The 17,286-nt window shown below is 40.1% G+C and overlaps 1 protein-coding gene and 2 non-coding genes across 3 annotated transcripts; 2 read left to right on the top strand and 1 right to left on the bottom strand.

The window, feature by feature from the left end:
• Positions 1 to 1,055: 1,055 nt before the first annotated feature.
• RpS12 (ribosomal protein S12) lies at positions 1,056 to 15,701 on the bottom strand. The gene is made up of 6 exons (XM_067101732.1): positions 15,581 to 15,701; positions 10,969 to 11,007; positions 1,989 to 2,120; positions 1,631 to 1,835; positions 1,392 to 1,468; positions 1,056 to 1,123 (listed from the first exon to the last, which is right to left on the bottom strand). Exons 2-5 carry the CDS (start codon positions 10,983 to 10,985, stop codon positions 1,403 to 1,405), a joined length of 420 nt encoding a protein of 139 aa, XP_066957833.1. The 5' UTR covers positions 10,986 to 11,007; positions 15,581 to 15,701; the 3' UTR covers positions 1,056 to 1,123; positions 1,392 to 1,402.
• On the top strand, positions 5,968 to 6,077 carry LOC136837137 (U6 spliceosomal RNA). The gene has a single exon (XR_010852598.1). It is a non-coding gene; the product is annotated as a U6 spliceosomal RNA (small nuclear RNA).
• On the top strand, positions 7,558 to 7,676 carry LOC136837143 (5S ribosomal RNA). The gene has a single exon (XR_010852602.1). It is a non-coding gene; the product is annotated as a 5S ribosomal RNA (ribosomal RNA).
• Positions 15,702 to 17,286: the final 1,585 nt, after the last annotated feature.

The following is a 17,286-nucleotide window of genomic DNA, read 5'->3' as shown; positions in this document are numbered from 1 at the left end:
CCTTGCAAGCTACAGTTCCACCACTATATAGCAGCAATTACCATTATTCTATTACCCTTTTAGGCACACAGTCAATGCATTTCTTAAAACACGACAAAAAATCAGTGTCGTTAAATACTTCCTGGATTGAACTGAATATAGAACTTGGATCAAAGGCTAAGCACTGGGACCTATGAGGTCATTCAGCGATGAATTGCAAATTGACAGTGAAAGGTTTGAAAAGTGTAACAGGAAGAAAAAATCGCAGTTGCACTGTGAATCATTCGTTAGGAGAGGGTGGAGTAAGACGGAGAATATGAAAGGAGGTACAGTAAAAGGAACCAAATGGGTTGCAGCTACAGTGCGAAGGGACGCTGCAAAGAACCTGAAATGATGTCTAGAGTGCACCAAGTGAGGTGCACTGGCGGCACTAAGCCTTTCCGGAGAAATGGTTTTTGGGCGATACTGTTGAAAACCTAACTTCCAGCTGAACCTGACCGACTCTGGCATTGTCACTATCATTTGTTTTCCCACTTTCGATTTTTCTGTAATTCACTATCCACAGGCATGTAATCTACCGTTTTTGTATTACATCAGTACGTTTATTACAGCAATAAAAGGGAAAGTTAGCTTGTTCAACAAAATAGTGGAAGAAACTGTGCTGTAGTTTTTACCCGTGACGTGAGAACCAAAGTTCTATTCAGCATAAAAGCAACAGATGAAATTACGAAGTATTGTGTATAAAAGTTAAACTAATGTAGTAATTTATTTATTTCATAGTAACAGCAACAGACGGCCGTACCAACACTGTAGGTCCCGTTGCTAAGTAACCAATTGGTTCTTAGCCACGTAAAAGAAGTCTAATCCTTCGGGCCAGCCCTAGGAGAGCTGTTAATCAGCTCAGTGGTCTGGTAAAACTAAGGTATACTTAACTTAACCAACAGCATAATCAGAGTAATAAATGCTTGTGTTGGAGAGAGTGGGCACAAGCCATAATTAACTGAAGAGGAAGTTGGTGTGCTAAGATGATAATTCACTTTTATAATGTTAAAAAGGTTCAATAGAAAATACCAACATTGCAATTTTTTTTTTATTTTTCTTGTTTCCTTTGTGGCGATGTACAGAGTTGACAGCCAGGACTTTCCTGCAAGCAGAAATAACTGAGGTTACTTAGCTGACCATCAAAATGACCTAACATTCTTATGCTAAAATTTCTCAGCCTCATTAAATCAGTTTTTTACCATCACAGGTATTCTGGTTAATTGAGTTTCATCATCAAGTCTAAATAAAGCACTAGATGACTAAAAATCTTATTTATATGTGTACATTTTTATCAAGTGTATATATATTTCTTCAAGTCCAAATAAGTATATATTTCAAGTCCAAATCAGTGATAATTTTCTACTACTTACCATTCAATGTTTTATTGACCTTTGCTCTTGAAATACTCATTAACAACATCATGGGCCTGAGTTTCCTTACCCCAATCCTGAAGAACAGAGAAAAAGATTAGCACAGTAAATAACTCCTTTAACCATTTTCTTCACCCTGCAACTTGAGTCAACCAAACCTTGTCACATTTTATAATAAAAATTATTAGTTTCGTCTATAGGTTACTAAAGTATCACCCATCTAAAAAACAATTACATACCGTTACAACGATGCATGAGCAGCCAACAACTTTTCTGGCCTTGCCTTCTCTGTCAATCTTGCACAAACCAGCCCATTCACCAAGCATTTTGTTGTTATCAACTTTAAGTAACTTGATTTGATGTTCTTGGCACAAGGCTTCAACAAGCTTAGAATACCCAGGCTCATCACAGTTGTTGGCCAATAAGCACAACAGTGCCTGACGTCTGGAATAGAATAGTTTTCATTATACAAACATTGCGGGTTGTTTCGTCATATAAACATTGTGGGTTAAACTAAATTATAAACACTGTAAAAACTAAACTTAAACTTCAGTACTAAAGGGTAAATTTAGTAAGCACTAAAAGACATTTCCTTACTTATCTAAAGCCTTTACAGCTTCGTGCAGTCCCCTTGCAAGGCCATCTGCCATCAAAGCTTGCTTGAGTACCTCCTGGACAGCGGTGTTCAAGTCCATCGGGCCACCAACAGCCACCGAAACGCTAACGTCTCTGTTTAAATTCAGAAAAAACAATTATACTGGAAGTAAAGGTAAAGCATAGCACAGACATCTATCATCACCCTACAAACATCTCAAAAATTATCACCAACAAGTATCGTAAAATTATTTATGCATTAGTAATTTCATTTTTTCATATTACAGACTTTAACCCAATTTATTTATATGGATATATCTCAGTACAAGAAGGTTGTTTTTAAAGTTGTGGTTAAAAACCACAAAAATTTACATGCTGTAACTAACACTGTTCCTAGGTAAACAAACCAGAGCCTTTTTTATATGAGTTATAATCAGGAGCTATAGAGAGAGAGAGAGAGAGAGAGAGAGAGAGAGAGAGAGAGAGAGAGAGAGAGAGAGAGAGAGTGTGTGTGTGTGTGTGTGTGTGTGTGTGTGTGTGTGTGTGTCAAAGACTTATTACTTTGGTAACACTCTCTCAACTGACTGGCCAAGTTAAATCTTTCCACCTGGAAATACATGTAGTATACCATGATCTTGGTCACAATCATGAGTGAAGGAGCCAAAATCTTGTAGTTTCTACTGCTACCTGGCAGGGATGCATCAATTTCAAGACAGTGTGTGTGTGTGAAATGTATCTGAACTCTCACAGTAGGAAAATGAGAGCCAAGCACTGCACTACTAGGGTAGCACTGGTTGTAAGGCATCTAGTATCTTTGTCAATCCTAAACTGATCGGCTAAGATAACAGCTTTAACCTTGGGCCCGCCCCACAAGGGGAATGTGGAGCAAATCACATCTTATGAGCCAATGCTCTAAGACAGGATGGCAGATTGTGGAAGCCTACCAGTAAAAAGACTAGCCCAGTACATACCCTGCCTGAGAGCTGTCTTGCAGAAGGAAGGGAGAGGGAACCATTCACTCAACCACTGACCCTTCAGCCTTAGGAAAGAACCTTTTTATTCAAGAAAACCTTGGAGACTATACAAACTGTGAGCAACATTCCTGGGGTATAATGAGGTACAGAAAGCCTTGTACCACCAGACACCTGTCCCCAATACCTGAGCCAGAATTCTCAGAACAGCTAAGACTGGGCCAATGGCCCTAGCTACACAAGCTCTCACATTGACTAGGAGACTGTCCTCCCCAAGGAATGAACTGCACATATGCTTGATCCAAAAGCCACAACAGAACTTCTGCTGAAGATGATGAGGGGGCTTTAACCCAAACCGGAGCCTGCTTTCAGGATAGTTTTAGCCAAATCTGGCGCTTGCATACCCCATCAACAGCAGGAAGGAGATCCTTGTTCAACCAGAGGCACAAAAAACTCAATCCCCTTAGGACTTAAGCTGAGCAGTTTCCTGGGCCCTCTTGTTTCTATCATGGTCCAAGGACTGAGGAGGGAAAGTACCTCCAAGAAAGGGCAGATTAAATAAGCTTAAGCATCTTCAACTAACAAAGTGGAGTCTCAATGTCAAAGCAAGGACTACAAGACTAGCATAAGCAGAGAAGCATTTGGCCGTAGGCAAAATATGCACAAGGAAGGCCACTTATCATGAGGTCCTTTTAGATCATGGATGGCCAACCTGCCCCTAAATAACTCATACGAGACACTGGTGACAGGAACACCTGCAAATTCTGATCTTATGGAAGATCCCCTACTGCACACTTCCTATTACAAGAAGAGAGCATATCCATCATGAGTTCATGAAATCTACTGACCATATAGCCTGAGGAAAACAGACAGAAAAACCAGCAGGGATCATGGTGGAAAAACTGTACATTATGTATGAGGATACTTGTCAGAAGGGTAACCAAGCAGCTACATGTAATCATACCCACAGCATCCAAGTTGTTAACAAACAACTTCTGTGGGGAACCAACACTCACTGCACAACCATTAGGCAAATCCTTGGAGGAAAAAAAAAAAAAAAAAAAAAAAAAAAAAAAAAAATGGTAAAGACCTCACCCTCCATCGTGAAAAATCAAAAGTAAATAAGCTTCTTTTGCTAGACACAAACCAAGGGCATGGGAGTGACAGGTAAGTTGGTGGTACCGCATGTTTCCATCTAACTGTTACTACACTACCTTGTGTACTTTAACAAAGAAACAATTTTCTGCCTAAGTATATCCATATAAACAACTAAATATGGATTTGTTCATGAGACTTACCTGCCAGATATATATATAGCTGTATTCTCCGAAGGTCCGACAGAATTTCAAATTTCGCGGCACACGCAGTGGCCGGTCAGGTGGTTAGTACCCATTCCCGCCGCTGGGAGGCGGGTATCAGGAACCATTCCCATTTTCTATTCAGATTTTCTCTGTCGCCGGACTGTCAACACCTGTTGTCAGTTCCTCCGCCTTTTGGATTTCGAAATTTGTTGTCACTTAAGTATTTTGGTTGTTTTTTGGTATTCAACTGGATCTGTGACTTGGCATACGCTCTTTGTGGACCGTTTTTGATTTTGCTTTTGACTTTTCTTATAATTAAGATGTCTTACCTCTAGCTATCGAGTCTGTAGCTTGGGTGAATGTAAGGTGAGGCTATCAAGACTTTGATAGTTCCTCACTCTTTATGTATGATATGTAAGGGTGTTCAATGCTCTATGATAATCGGTAATGAATGTGTGGGATTGTCTGAGGGTGAGTGGAAGAAATATGAAGCCTATATGCTTAAATTGGGCGTGATAGGCTGAGGAAATCTTCCTCCTAGAGTGCATCCTTAGTTGGACAGTCAGGGTTTTCTCCTACTAGTAACCCTGTAGTAATTTATTACTAACCCTGTAGTTTGTTGCTGCAGAAGGTAATTCCCTGGCTCTTGTGTGGAGTCAATGCGTGCTCTTGAAACTAAAGTGAATGCAATTCAAACGCATAGTGTTAGTGCTAGTGCCCCTAGTGTTGTGGAGGGGCGTCAGATCGGCCCTATAATGCCTCTAGGCCTGGACCTCTGTCGAACTCCCAGGACCAGGGGGGGCATGTCGAAAGCCGCATGAGGGTTACTACTTCCCACCGATCTGGCGTCCCTTCGGCAGGTCCTGATGACGCTACCCAGGCTGCCAGGGATCGTGCTCAGGCACGCATCCTGAAGGATTGCTTCTCGTCCTCCGACACGTCCTCCCCCCGCCACGGGGTTGGAGCTCTCGGTTGGACTCTCGCCCTCTTAAGAGAAGCTTAGAGGAGAGGACGCTTCACGTCCTCTTCCTCTAGATTAGCTTGTACTCTTCCCCAAAGTTGCGTGGATATTCCTCTGCAGAAGAGAATAAAGTGTTTTTCGAATGATCACTCTACTCGACCCCTGTCGCTAAGGCAAGGGCTTTCTTCCCTGTGGAAGGAAGTATACGTCTCTCGCCCTTTTCCTTCTCTCAGGTTCATCCCTTCTCCCGAGAGTGGCTTCTCCAACGCGTGAAGATTTTGTTGGGTTTGCAACAACAGCTGGATGCTCTCATGAACCTTTCAAGAGTCGAATCTGCCTGTTAAGAGGTACAGACTTTCACCTTCGTCTCCTGCTTCGAACGATACAGAGCGTCTGTCGTCTAGAGAGTGTTTAGTGGCTTCATATTCGTCTTCCCGAGTTGAGGTGTTGGCCTTTTCTCTTGTCTCGCGCCAGGAGCGGCGTCTTGTATATTAATAAGCAACTCTTCGTGCGCTTCTCACGCTTCACGCCTTCCTCACCTTGACGGTTTTGAGGATTTGCGCGCTTTGTTTTGGACGCTATAATTAACGCTGTGACTCTCTTCTAGTACTTGCCACGGAGCCTCTTGATGTCACGCCATGACGCTCCGCGCTTTAACAAATTCAAGTCTTGTGTTGACGCCGCTCCAGTTGTTCATCATGTCGCACAACTACCCTCTTCAACATCTGATGTCCTTCTTAATTTAGCCAGTACTTGCTTCGCAGTACATATACAGTACTAAAATTGGAACGATACAGAGAAGATTAGCATGGCTCCTGCGCAAGGATGACACGCTAATCGTGAAGCGTTCCACATTTTTATGTTTACTATACGTGCTCTTTGACGTCTTCTTCGTTCGCGGACGTGTCGGCGAATCGGAACTACTTTCACCACTCACTCCAAGACCCGCCAGCTGCGAAGAACATCCTCTTTGAACAGCCTTTGTATGAAGAGAAACTTCTTTTGTCTTCTTCTTCCTCTGATTATCAGACTCTGGCTTTTTCTTAAGGATCTGTTTCCTGAGACTTTTCAACCTTCGCTCCTCTCTCCACCTTCGCAGTTGTCTTTGTCTTAAGGGGAGCGTTTGACGAAAAAAATCGGAAATAAAATTTTCTGGGATATTTTATATATGGCATCATACATATCCTGACTATCTTCTCAGAAAGTTTTATTTAAAAAAATTCGCCACAGTTAGAAGTTATAAACAAAACAGTAACCTATCATAGTCAAATTACATTTTTCATATAATGTAATGATATTGTCAGTATATCGGTGGTAATTTCCTTTTAGCTATGAAATAATATCTAATGCGATCTATGGCAACCCTGTGGACATAGTACGCATCAGCGAAAGACAGGAATGCCGCAGGGCAGTCAGTGGCAGTCAGTCAGTAGCAGCTCAGAGCTTGACTAAGTAAAATGTCGCTGGCCAACCTCAGCCGTGTTTTGACACTCGCTTCATTTAGCTTCATTTAGCGAAGTTATATTACTTTGCAGGTCTATTTTTGGCTTTTCATTATGTCATAAAAACATCAAACTGTGTAACGGCAAGCAAATAAATACACAGAGAAGCAAAAAATATCGTTTTTCTCAAAACTAAAGTTATCGACATTCAAACTGCATCTCCTTCATAACGCTTGCACCGATCTCAGATACAAAAAGTAAACGAAAGCTAAATGTTTGCATAACAAAGGGGCTTCCATGGGAAGCAACACGAGACCCGCACCACGAGAAAGTTTTTTTTTCCCGAAGGAATGTCACTTCCAAGAGAGGTAGCAAGTGACTCCCTTCATCTCCAGACTCCCTTTGCAACCAGGCTTCATTTTGCACAAGCCTGGAAAGAGTGAGGGGCAGACGTTTGGTCCCTCCTACTGTTAGAGAGAGGTTACTTGATTCCCTCCCTGTCTCCTCTTTTGTTTTTTGTTTCCCAACTGCCTTCCTGTCAAACAGAAAATTGTTTGACCTGCTCGAACAGATGTTCGAGCGGAGAGCAGTGGAACAGATATTGACTCGGTGTTCCCGGGATTTTACTACAGATTGTTTCTAGTCCCAAAAACTTTCAGTAGGCTGGAGACCCGTCTTGGGCGTCAACAGGTCGAACAACTTGGTCCGAAGGAAAAGTTCAAGATGGAGACCTCGCAGTCAATACTAGGAGCCCTTCATCCCGGGGATTGGATGGTATCTTTGGATCTCCAAGATACTTATCTTCACGCCCCAATTCATCCACGTTCGGTGAAGTATCTCAGGTTGTCTTGGGGACTAGACGCATTGCCAGTTCAGGGCTCTCTGCTTTGGACTCTGCACAACGGCCATACCACGTTGAAAACACCGCTTCTCGTCCGATCAGCGAAGTTAAGCAACGTTGGGTCTGGTCAGTACTTGGATGGTTGACCGCCTGGGAACACCAGATGCTGTTGGCGTCACATTTTGCTCGAGGGTGTTTACACGTCTCATGAAAAACGTTGCGATGCAGTTGCATCTGTCGCACGTCAGGATCTCACTCTACTTGGACGACTGGTTGATTCGAAAGCGTCGTCGGCGAAAGGTATCTGGAGGACCTTCAGTTGACTCTGCAACTCGTGAAGTCCCTGGGACTTCTGGTCTGTGGAGAAGTCGCAGCTGATCCCCTCACTGTCCATTGTGTCTGGGAATTCAGATCTATTCAGCGGCTTTTATAGCGTCTCCGTCGCAAGAACGCAAACTTCTATGTACGAAAAAAGTTTGGCCTTCTTGGAAAAGGAAACATGCTAGGTGAAGGAAGGAATGAGTCTGCTGGGGACCATTTCCTCGCTGGAGAAGTTTGTTTTCTGGGAGTCTGCATCTCAGGCCTCTTCAGTTCTTTTTGTTGGAGAACTGACAAAGCAAGGAAGACTTGAAAGAGGAATTGAGAATTCTTCCTTATATAAAGAGGATCTGTGGTGGTGGCTCGATCCAACGGAATTGCAGAAAGGGATCTCCTCAAAGCTTCTGAACCCCAACCTAGTGTTGTTTTTCCGACGGGTCGTCAACAGGTTGGGGGGCAACACTAGAGGGAGAGAAAGTGTTAGGAACCTGGAGAGAGGAACAGGTGTCCTGGCACATCGACTTCAAAGATTTGGCGGCTATCTTTTAGCTCGCCAATTCTTCGAGGTCCAAGTTTGCAATCGTGTAGTTCTAGCAAACTCGGACAATACTACTTGTTCCCTGTTCAGCCTTGCAAGAGAGATTATTCTTTGAGCCTATGCTCGCAACATTTCGATTCTCACAAGTTTTGTTGCAGGGTCGAAAATGTTCGAGCAGACCTGCTCTGTTGGCGCCATCAACTCCTGCCGAAGGAATGGACCCTTCATCAGGAGGTTTGCCAAGATTTTTGGAAATTTTGGGGTCGCCATCTTGTGGATTTTTTTCACGACCTCAAGAACAGCGAGGCTCCTCTGTAAAGCTCATCTGTACTCGACCCTGGGGCAGTTGCGATAGTTGCTCTTCCCTGGGATTGGACGGGAATAGATGTTTACGCCTTTTCCCCGTTCTAAATTCTGGGAGAAGTCATACGCAAGTTCATGCGGCCTCACAAGGGACGAGGATGACTCTCATCCCCATGTTTTGGCCTTCAACCACTGGTTCTCGGAGTTTCTCTTCTGGTTGGTAGACGTTCGAGGACCCTTCCTATGAGAGCAGACCTGCTCATACAAACCCACTTCACGAGATATCTTTGAATCTCCCGCTCTGAACCTGACTGCTTTCAGACTATCGAAACTTGGTCAGAGCGAAGGGGTTTTTCTGGCCAGGTGGCACGGGCCATCGCTAGAGCCAGAAGTTCTTCATCTAAAGGATATATCTAGCGAAGTGAGCAACCTTCAAAGGTTGGTGTAGAAAGAAGGGCTTTTCCTCTTCCTCTATCACTGTGAGCCAGGTTGCGGATTTTCTCCTTTACTTAAGAGAAAAACTCGATATAGCAGTTCCGACTATCAAGTGTTATCGGAGCATGCTTTCGATTGTATTCAGACACAGAGGATTAGCTTTGTCTGACAATAAGGACCTCCACGATCTCACGAGCTCTTTCAAGACGTCCAAGGTTCCTCAGCTGATTTCCCCTGCTTGGAACTTGGACGTAATGCTCAAGTTTTTGATGTTTAGTCCTTTTGAGCCTCTCCACTCTGCATCTCTTAAGGATGTTACTCGAAACGGCATTCCTCATGCGGCGAAGAGAGTGAGAGAAGTTCGAGGCCGTCATGTGGGCTTCAAGGAACACAATGCTGTCTATTCTTTAAGCCCTAAGTTCTTGGCTAAGAATGATAGGTCTTCTAACCCTTGGCCTAGACACTTTGAAATTAAAGGTTTAGCAGACCTTATTGGACAGGAACCTGAGGGAGTTCTATGTCCAGTTAGAGCTCTCAAGTACTACCTTAAAAGAACACAGGACACTCGTGGTCCATTGGATGTTTTATGGTGTTCTGTGAGGCAACCAGTTAAACCTATGTCGAAGAATGCACTGGCATTCTTCATTAGGACGTCATTAAGGACGCACACTCTAGTTGTGACGACTCAACTTCAAGTTGTTGAGAGTTAACGCTCACGAGGTGAGGGCAGTTGCTACCTCCATGGCGTTCAAGAAAAATATGGTACTCAGTGACATTTTTAGTGCCACATTTTGGCGAAGTCAATTCGGTGTTTGCCTCACACTCTTGGCAAGATGTTTAGGTAGCATACTGAAATTGCTTTTCGCTGGGACCATACATTGCTGCTTCAGCAACCTTGGGGACAAGGGGTAACTCTGATCCTATCCCCTTTTAATTGTGTTTTTGTGGTTGCTGGGTCGACTACTGGAGGCAGTCTTCCCAATCCTTTGCAAACTAACGCTTTAGGTGTTGGTTAGGTGGTTAGTAATGCTCTTTTGTCCTCTTTGTATGGGCTATGATCTAGTCACATTGTGGTCACGCCCCGTTGACAGATCATCTAGAAGTCGCCAGCTATATAGGTCACTACCTCGCTGGGGTCTCTAGTAAAGCAGAAGCAGACTAGAGTGACAGTAACCACTCAGTCAGCTACGCTATCAGATAAGGAACCAAAATAATTTTACCAATAATTGGTTTTTTCCCTATTTCTTGGCTGTCTCTACCCCCTCCAAAGGTGGTATTCAGCTATATATATATCTGGCAGGTAAGTCTCATGAACAAAATGATATTTTAATGATAAAATAAAGTTTGTTCATACTTACCTGGCAGATATATATATTTATATTGCCCTCCCTCCTCCCCTCAGGAGACAGTGGCGTTAGAAAATCTGAATAGAAAATGGGAATGGTTCCTGATACCGCCTCCCAGCGGCGGGAATGGGTACTAACCACCTGACCGGCCACTGCGTGTGCAGCCAAAATTTGAAATTCTGTCGGACCTTCGGAGAATACAGCTATATATATATCTGCCAGGTAAGTATGAACAAACTTTATTTTATCATTAAAATATCATTTTAATGGCCAAAAATTAACATTTAGTGCTTTTCACAAAAAGTTGTAGACTGTGTAATGATTATACTATGTAGAGTACAAATTTACAGTACTCAATTTAGTAAGTCTGACCATAACGTTATTATACACTTTTGGTGTTGCATAGGATACTGCTCAATTTTGTGCAGTTAATATGAAAATTTAGATGCAGAGTAATTGCACTAAGAAAGATATATTAGAAAAAGGCACTACTTTGTGGAAACATGAACATATATAATGAAACTTACCCTTCCCCATCAGACATGCTGAATTATTAGGACGTCCTCCTGGAAAAAAAAAAAAAAAAAAAAAAGCAATTTATTAACTTATTACCTGCACTAGACATCCCTCAAATGCTAACATTCTGCCGACAGTTCATAAAATTTGCACAGCACATTTACACTTTAGCAGCTCAATATAGCTATACAGTTCACAGAAGATGTATCCACAGTAAAACTGGATCATTGTTAGCTCAATCACCTAACAGTATTTGAGCAACCTAACCTATTTTATAATGACTTGACTGTACACAAAAGATCTGTAGAGCAAAATGCCGAGAAAAATTTTAAAATAAAATTTATATATAATTTATTATACTATTTTATGGATGTTTTATGATAATTTACTATACTATTTTATGGATGTTTAAAAATTGACAAATATTTTAAGTAATTTGTATTTTTCCCAACATAGAAATCTTTGGTCTTTACAAAAGGGATTTACTTCCAGCGCAAGCTGGAACCGGCCATGAAACTTAAAACAGTGTTTATTGTTAATTGGCTACTGATGGTAGGGGAGGAAGCCCTGCCATCCAGCTGGTATGCATTCACTTTACCCTCTGCCAGAGTCTGAGATGTTTCATTTCAGCTGCCTGCCGTTCGACTTAATTCATCATAATTCTTTTCGTAGAGTATATATAGGTAACTGTTGTTCTGAGATATTTTGCTTATTTGGAAATGCAAACTTACATGTTCTCTTTTATTTACATATTCGCTCTTTCTTGCTGTGTAGTTTTTATAAACTCGTTTTAGCCTGTATGAGCCTTTCTCTTCGCTATTCTCTATCGGCTTGTTTTGCTTTTTTTGATATGACACAAAGCCAACTCGTCTTAGCCTTGGTGTTTGTTCTACGTCTCTTCTCTGTTTTAGTGCTTTCTCTCTGAAAACATGCACATTTTATTTCTGCTACATAATTACTTGGTTATTTATCTAATGGTATATTAATATGATGAAATGCCTGAAATCCATCCAAATGACCCATCAAACACCAAGTTGGAATCACCTTACACCACTGACATATAATAATGGTTCCAGGAAGGTAGCTTCTGGATTGTGGGTACCTTGCCTTTGACCAGTAAAGGTTTTTTTTTTTTTCCTATAAACAATAAAGTTTGGAGTTGACACTTTTTTTTAGTGATAAATTATCTTACATGAAAATATGAGAGTAATACTTGAACAAAAATACTTTTTTTTTTTATTCTAAAAGCAACTTGGTCTTCCTTATATTTTTTGTATAGCAAAGTTTTTTTTTTTTTTTTTTTTTTTTGGGGGGGGGCCTTTATTTTAATATATGCTAGTTTTCATTTTATGATTAGACATGGACAAATACAATGGTGGCACCGACCTGGCAGGACACTACCAAAGTGAACACAACCATTATCCAAGTATGACAGGGTTAACAATATAATAAAAAGCTGATAGAATTATACATAAACCATCTGTTCAAGTTTATAATAAATATAATGGAGGTGTCGACAGGTTTGATAACTACTGGCAACATAAAATATTAGCCACACGAATAAGAAATAGTACTAATTACAGCATATGTTTTGTTACAGGTGGCCTTGGTAGATGCAAAATTAGCTTACGATATCCAAATCCTAGTATAAAAGCCAAGTAAAGAGAAAATTGTGGAACAGGTAGTAAATGGGTTGTTGGAATGATATTCAAAAAGGCCACTGATTGGTAATAGGAGACTAGAATCATTTATCAAACAGATTCAAAAGTAGGCATTTCATTGCTCAATTTGCAGACAAAATCACAACCTTACTGCTTTGTTTGTAGTATAAGCAGCAGTTACTGCTTGAAGAAAAAAGGGCAATGCGCAACAAAACAAACTTGTTGTCAGCTGTGTATTTTGCCTTGTTTCAAAATATACCATACCATAAGCATGTACAGTACATAGTGTAATTAGCTGGGCAAAACCAGGGGTTAATTGAATTTTTGTTTAGCTTTTTCTAAATTAAAATTTTTATTTGAACTGTACGTGATTTTCATTGGTTTACGTACAGTATGTAAGAGAAATTCTTTTCCCTTTTTTATATAAAGCTCTCGGTTACTTTCCAATTTCATTCCCGTGTTTACATAACATATAGATTCACTTTTATTTAACATGTATGTTATGAAGTATTGTAAAAAAGCTATTTAACATTCTTTTCCAGTCTTTCCTGTGACTGCATAAATATCAATATTTTCCAGTATAAGGTAACTATTTTACCATCTCAAAAATCATTTTTGCATTAGATACTTGCCCGTTTATGGCTCAAAATTGATCCGAGTGCTCTTCTTTATATTTAGATCCCTAAAAAATGCTTGGTCAAGAATTGTGTACATGGCCCTACTTATAACTTCTTGCAGTTTTTGGGTAATATATCTAAATATTTTTCTAATAACTTGGCATATTTTAACACCTGAATAACTTTTTTTTTTTTTTTACAAAGTAACATTAGAATATAGATAATACATGGTCTTTTTTTGTTGCAAGTCATATGAAGCCAATTGGAGCATTTTCATTTTTTTTTTTTTTTTATGAAAATTTACTCTCGAGGGAAAAATTCCAAGGAACACTGACACACTAAAAGGATTACGATAATGAATAAAACACGAATTTTTTTTCACGTACAAGTAACGTCTCATACAGTGTTGTTAATTGCCTACGTGCAAGTCATGTATTGACAGCTAATAACTGATTTAAAATATTTTCTTTTTATTACTTTAATAGTATATGGTACTTAAAAATAAAGTGTGACTGACTTGAATATTTTTGTCTGTACCTGACTTTCTTTCCTAGCACAAAATTATGACTTTGATCCTGTGACTATATTACTAGCCACCAAAAATTAAGGTAGAACCAACCAGCAGTTCTGCAAGTATTACCTTGGAAACCAATTTTTCCTATAGTATTTTGGTTGCTTATCAAGAATTTACCATTATTTTTGTCAGTCAACTGTAATTAAACTCAGAAGTTGTATACTGGCCATCATGGAATGTTATCGTGCATGCACAGTATTATTGGGGAGCTTTTGGTAAAAAGTGGAGTTTCCTTGATCAGGGGGTCCGGGGGGCAGAGCCCGCATCTGAGTAACATGGCCTGTTAGGTTAGGGTATGTTAGGTGAGTATAGTTCCTTGTTAGGTTAGTACAGTTCCTCGTATATAATAGGTTTCCTTAACCAATCTCTTCTTAAACATATGGCTCCCTAAGGACTTTCGAACGCGCAGGACCATCCCATAAAAACAATATGGCAATGCTGTCTTTCTCCCAATGTTTTCCCCCAACCAAATTCCCACATTCCCAAATGGTCCACAACCATGTTGGGTAGATATGAGGTTAATAATAACTGACTGACAATAACCACCTCCTTCATCAGCAACACTAAGGAAATAGTGTATGTGGAGCTTCTGCCTAAAAATAACCAAATTTGCCTAATGTGACTTTCTTCTGCAATTTCTTTTCCTGACTTTTTTTAACCTGGCTTCTAGGCCATAAGCTATAACACCAATGTCAAAAGCTCAGCTTTCCATATATTTATATTATTTTACTTGTTTTACAAGAATTTAAAGTAAAATTTTGTCGGCCGGCTGTAACTAAACTGTAATTGACCTTTGAAGACTACACGACTTGAATTACCTAATGCAGGGCAGGTCTAAGCCGGCATTCCGCAGCGAGCCCACCACCCCCTTCCGTAGCTAATACAGCAAAATTGTAACCAGTAAACACAGCTACGTTAAGTTAGATTAGTATTTCTAGGTGTTTACTGGTTACAATTTTGCCGTATTAGCTATGGAGGGGGTGGGGGTGGGCGGGGGCTTGACGCGGAATGCCGGCTTAGATCTAACCTGTCAGTAGTGTAGTCTGCAAAAGGTCAGTTACAGTTTAGTTACAGCCGGCCGACAAAATATTACTTTAAATTCTTGTAAAGCAAGTAAATTAACACGGGAAAACGTCAATTGCCATAGTCTAGCTCACCGCGGACAGCTGGCTTAGAATTACCAAATTTACTTAGTAAAATAGAAGTTTAAAAGGGGCAACTTTGACCACGTGTTTGAAGGAAGCACACAGCCTAGCTGGCCTAAGTGACCACCAAATTCGGACGAATTTTCGTAGTGACAATTAACGCAAAGCTGACACTGGGTTCTGATTGTTTCAATCGATTAGTTTTAATTAAGTTCTTTAGTGTTTAGATATAGCTTATAACATCATCCCTAGACACAAGTCATAGTAGTTCGTACAACAATCACAGAATCGTCAGGAAAGAAGTAATAAAAGGAAATTTCCGCTTTTCACCTGATACAATTTTAAATGTTCCAAATCTGTACAAATTCGAACTCAATACTTCACTTTCTGTGGCACACAAGCTACATTCCCTTGAGGCCGAGATGTCAACAATGTGACATAGCTAGCCGAGTTACTTGCCGCGAACATCCTACTAACATTTGCTTATTTAAACTTATTTCCCAGGAAATGTAAATAAATGAGCAAGCAACATTCACTAACGAGTTTGTTACACATCTAATAAAATGGTCGAAGAGGTTCCAATATATAATATAAGCAAGATGACACACGATACAAAGCATACTTACGAACGTTAACGTTACTACACAAAATGTTTCACATGAAGACCGACTCCGTGTATCCTCCGGAGATTCGTAAACATTGGAACAGATGAGCGCCGGGAAGCGTAGGAGCACTAACATACAGAGATGTATGAGGTCCGATGTTCATTTCTAAAGTAAAGGATGAACTATAAAAATGTCCTAACAGAAATAAGGAAGTAGAAAATAAATAGTCATGGTACAGTACAAAAAGACGAAGCATAACTTATATTGTTAAAATTTTTTAAAGAGATCCACAAAGAAAATTCTATTTGTGATACCAACAGATTTCGGATAAGACAATTCATAGTAAAAATAAAATAAAGCCAAACAACATTATTGAAACTTCAAATATTTGCAAGGAGGACGTGGCATAAATGGCATAGGGTATAAACTGAAAAAAGTCAAGAACTAGCTGTATGATGCAAGGATGCACAAGATCAAGTTATATTTAAATTGATCACCTACGAAATAATAAAAGCTGGAGAAAGGAAAAAGTCTGAACATGAAATAGTACAATATGTGCACTATTCTCTGAAGAAGATGACTTCATTATTGTTTATACTGCTTATAGGCTACATATCGAGGAAGCCAGAAAATATTAAAACATTAGTGGAGGTATGTGAACTGTGGGTTGGAAATAAATGAGGATAAATGCAGCATATTAATTTATAGTATAAAATGAAAAGCCAAAAGAGGATAGGTGCTTGGTAAATGTTATTGCTTTTGGTCCACTAAACTACACACCATCAATATTCAACTTCACAATAAAAATGGATCTGTAAATAATGACTCAGATTGCATGTTAGTAGCATGAAGGTCTAAAAGGTCTAGTTGCTCTTTCTTGTGCATGTAGGCTGTTCATTATTAAGAAGATCCGTTTATGTTGTGAGTGCATGTACAAGGTTAGGGGTCATCAAATATTATTGTTGTTGGGTGCAACTGCTGGGCTTATGAGGTAATTATCTTCACTATAATAGTCTAAATCACTTGCAATGCCTTGGTCTAATGCCTCGAAATGAAATGTATTTTTCTCTGGCGCCTCCCCTAATGTGCACTGAAGACTCTTTACAATTATGCCCATCGTATTCTTTGTTGTAAGGTACAGTATTGCTTTTAGACTATCAGCGCATTTCAACTCCTCAAGTTTGCTAGGCCTATCTGTGTTACGGACAAGTTGGAAGGTCTCTGGAATTTTGCTATAAAACTGGATTTTTTACCCTTAGTATCAATAGCACCCATAGTGGTCCGCACGTCAATAGTTATTTTACCTAATAGGCCTACCCAGCATTCTAAGCAGAAAGTGTCGTGTAATCATAGTTATCATCGAATTAATTTTGCTCCAGTCACAGCCTTGAAATCCCCCAAGTTAAGGTTTATCTTCGCCTGTTGGTCCCGGAAGATGTTTAAGAAAGTATTGTGTATTACGTCTTAGTGCTTCACTTTATCGCAAAAATGCCATCTGACCAACCTCCAAGCCAATGACTGTGCTTCATACAATAGTTCCCTCCTTAAGAACAGTTGTCTTTACTTTATTTAATATCAATAGAAGTTCCCTCCTCAAGAACAGTTGTCTTTACTTTATTTAATATCAATCGAAGCGTTGCGACGTTAATTAAGTTGAAGAGTAGCCTACATGCATCCTTCTCCAGTGAGGAAGTTGACATTGCTTATTTAACATACAAAGACGTGTT

The sequence above is a fragment of the Macrobrachium rosenbergii genome, chromosome 57 (genome assembly GCF_040412425.1).
Source record: "Macrobrachium rosenbergii isolate ZJJX-2024 chromosome 57, ASM4041242v1, whole genome shotgun sequence".
Classification (NCBI taxonomy): domain Eukaryota; kingdom Metazoa; phylum Arthropoda; class Malacostraca; order Decapoda; family Palaemonidae; genus Macrobrachium; species Macrobrachium rosenbergii.
Note: the sequence above shows the minus strand (reverse complement) of the source record. Positions and strands in the feature narration are given on the sequence as shown.

What these genes read in the sequence shown, in the direction of transcription:
- RpS12 (XM_067101732.1), bottom strand. An exon ending in GCTGTAAAGGCTTTAGATAA is followed by an intron (nt 1,836 to 1,988) that starts GTAAGGAAATGT and finishes ATTCTATTCCAG; the next exon opens with ACGTCAGGCACTGTTGTGCT. An exon ending in GCTCATGCATCGTTGTAACG is followed by an intron (nt 1,469 to 1,630) that starts GTATGTAATTGT and finishes TCTGTTCTTCAG; the next exon opens with GATTGGGGTAAGGAAACTCA.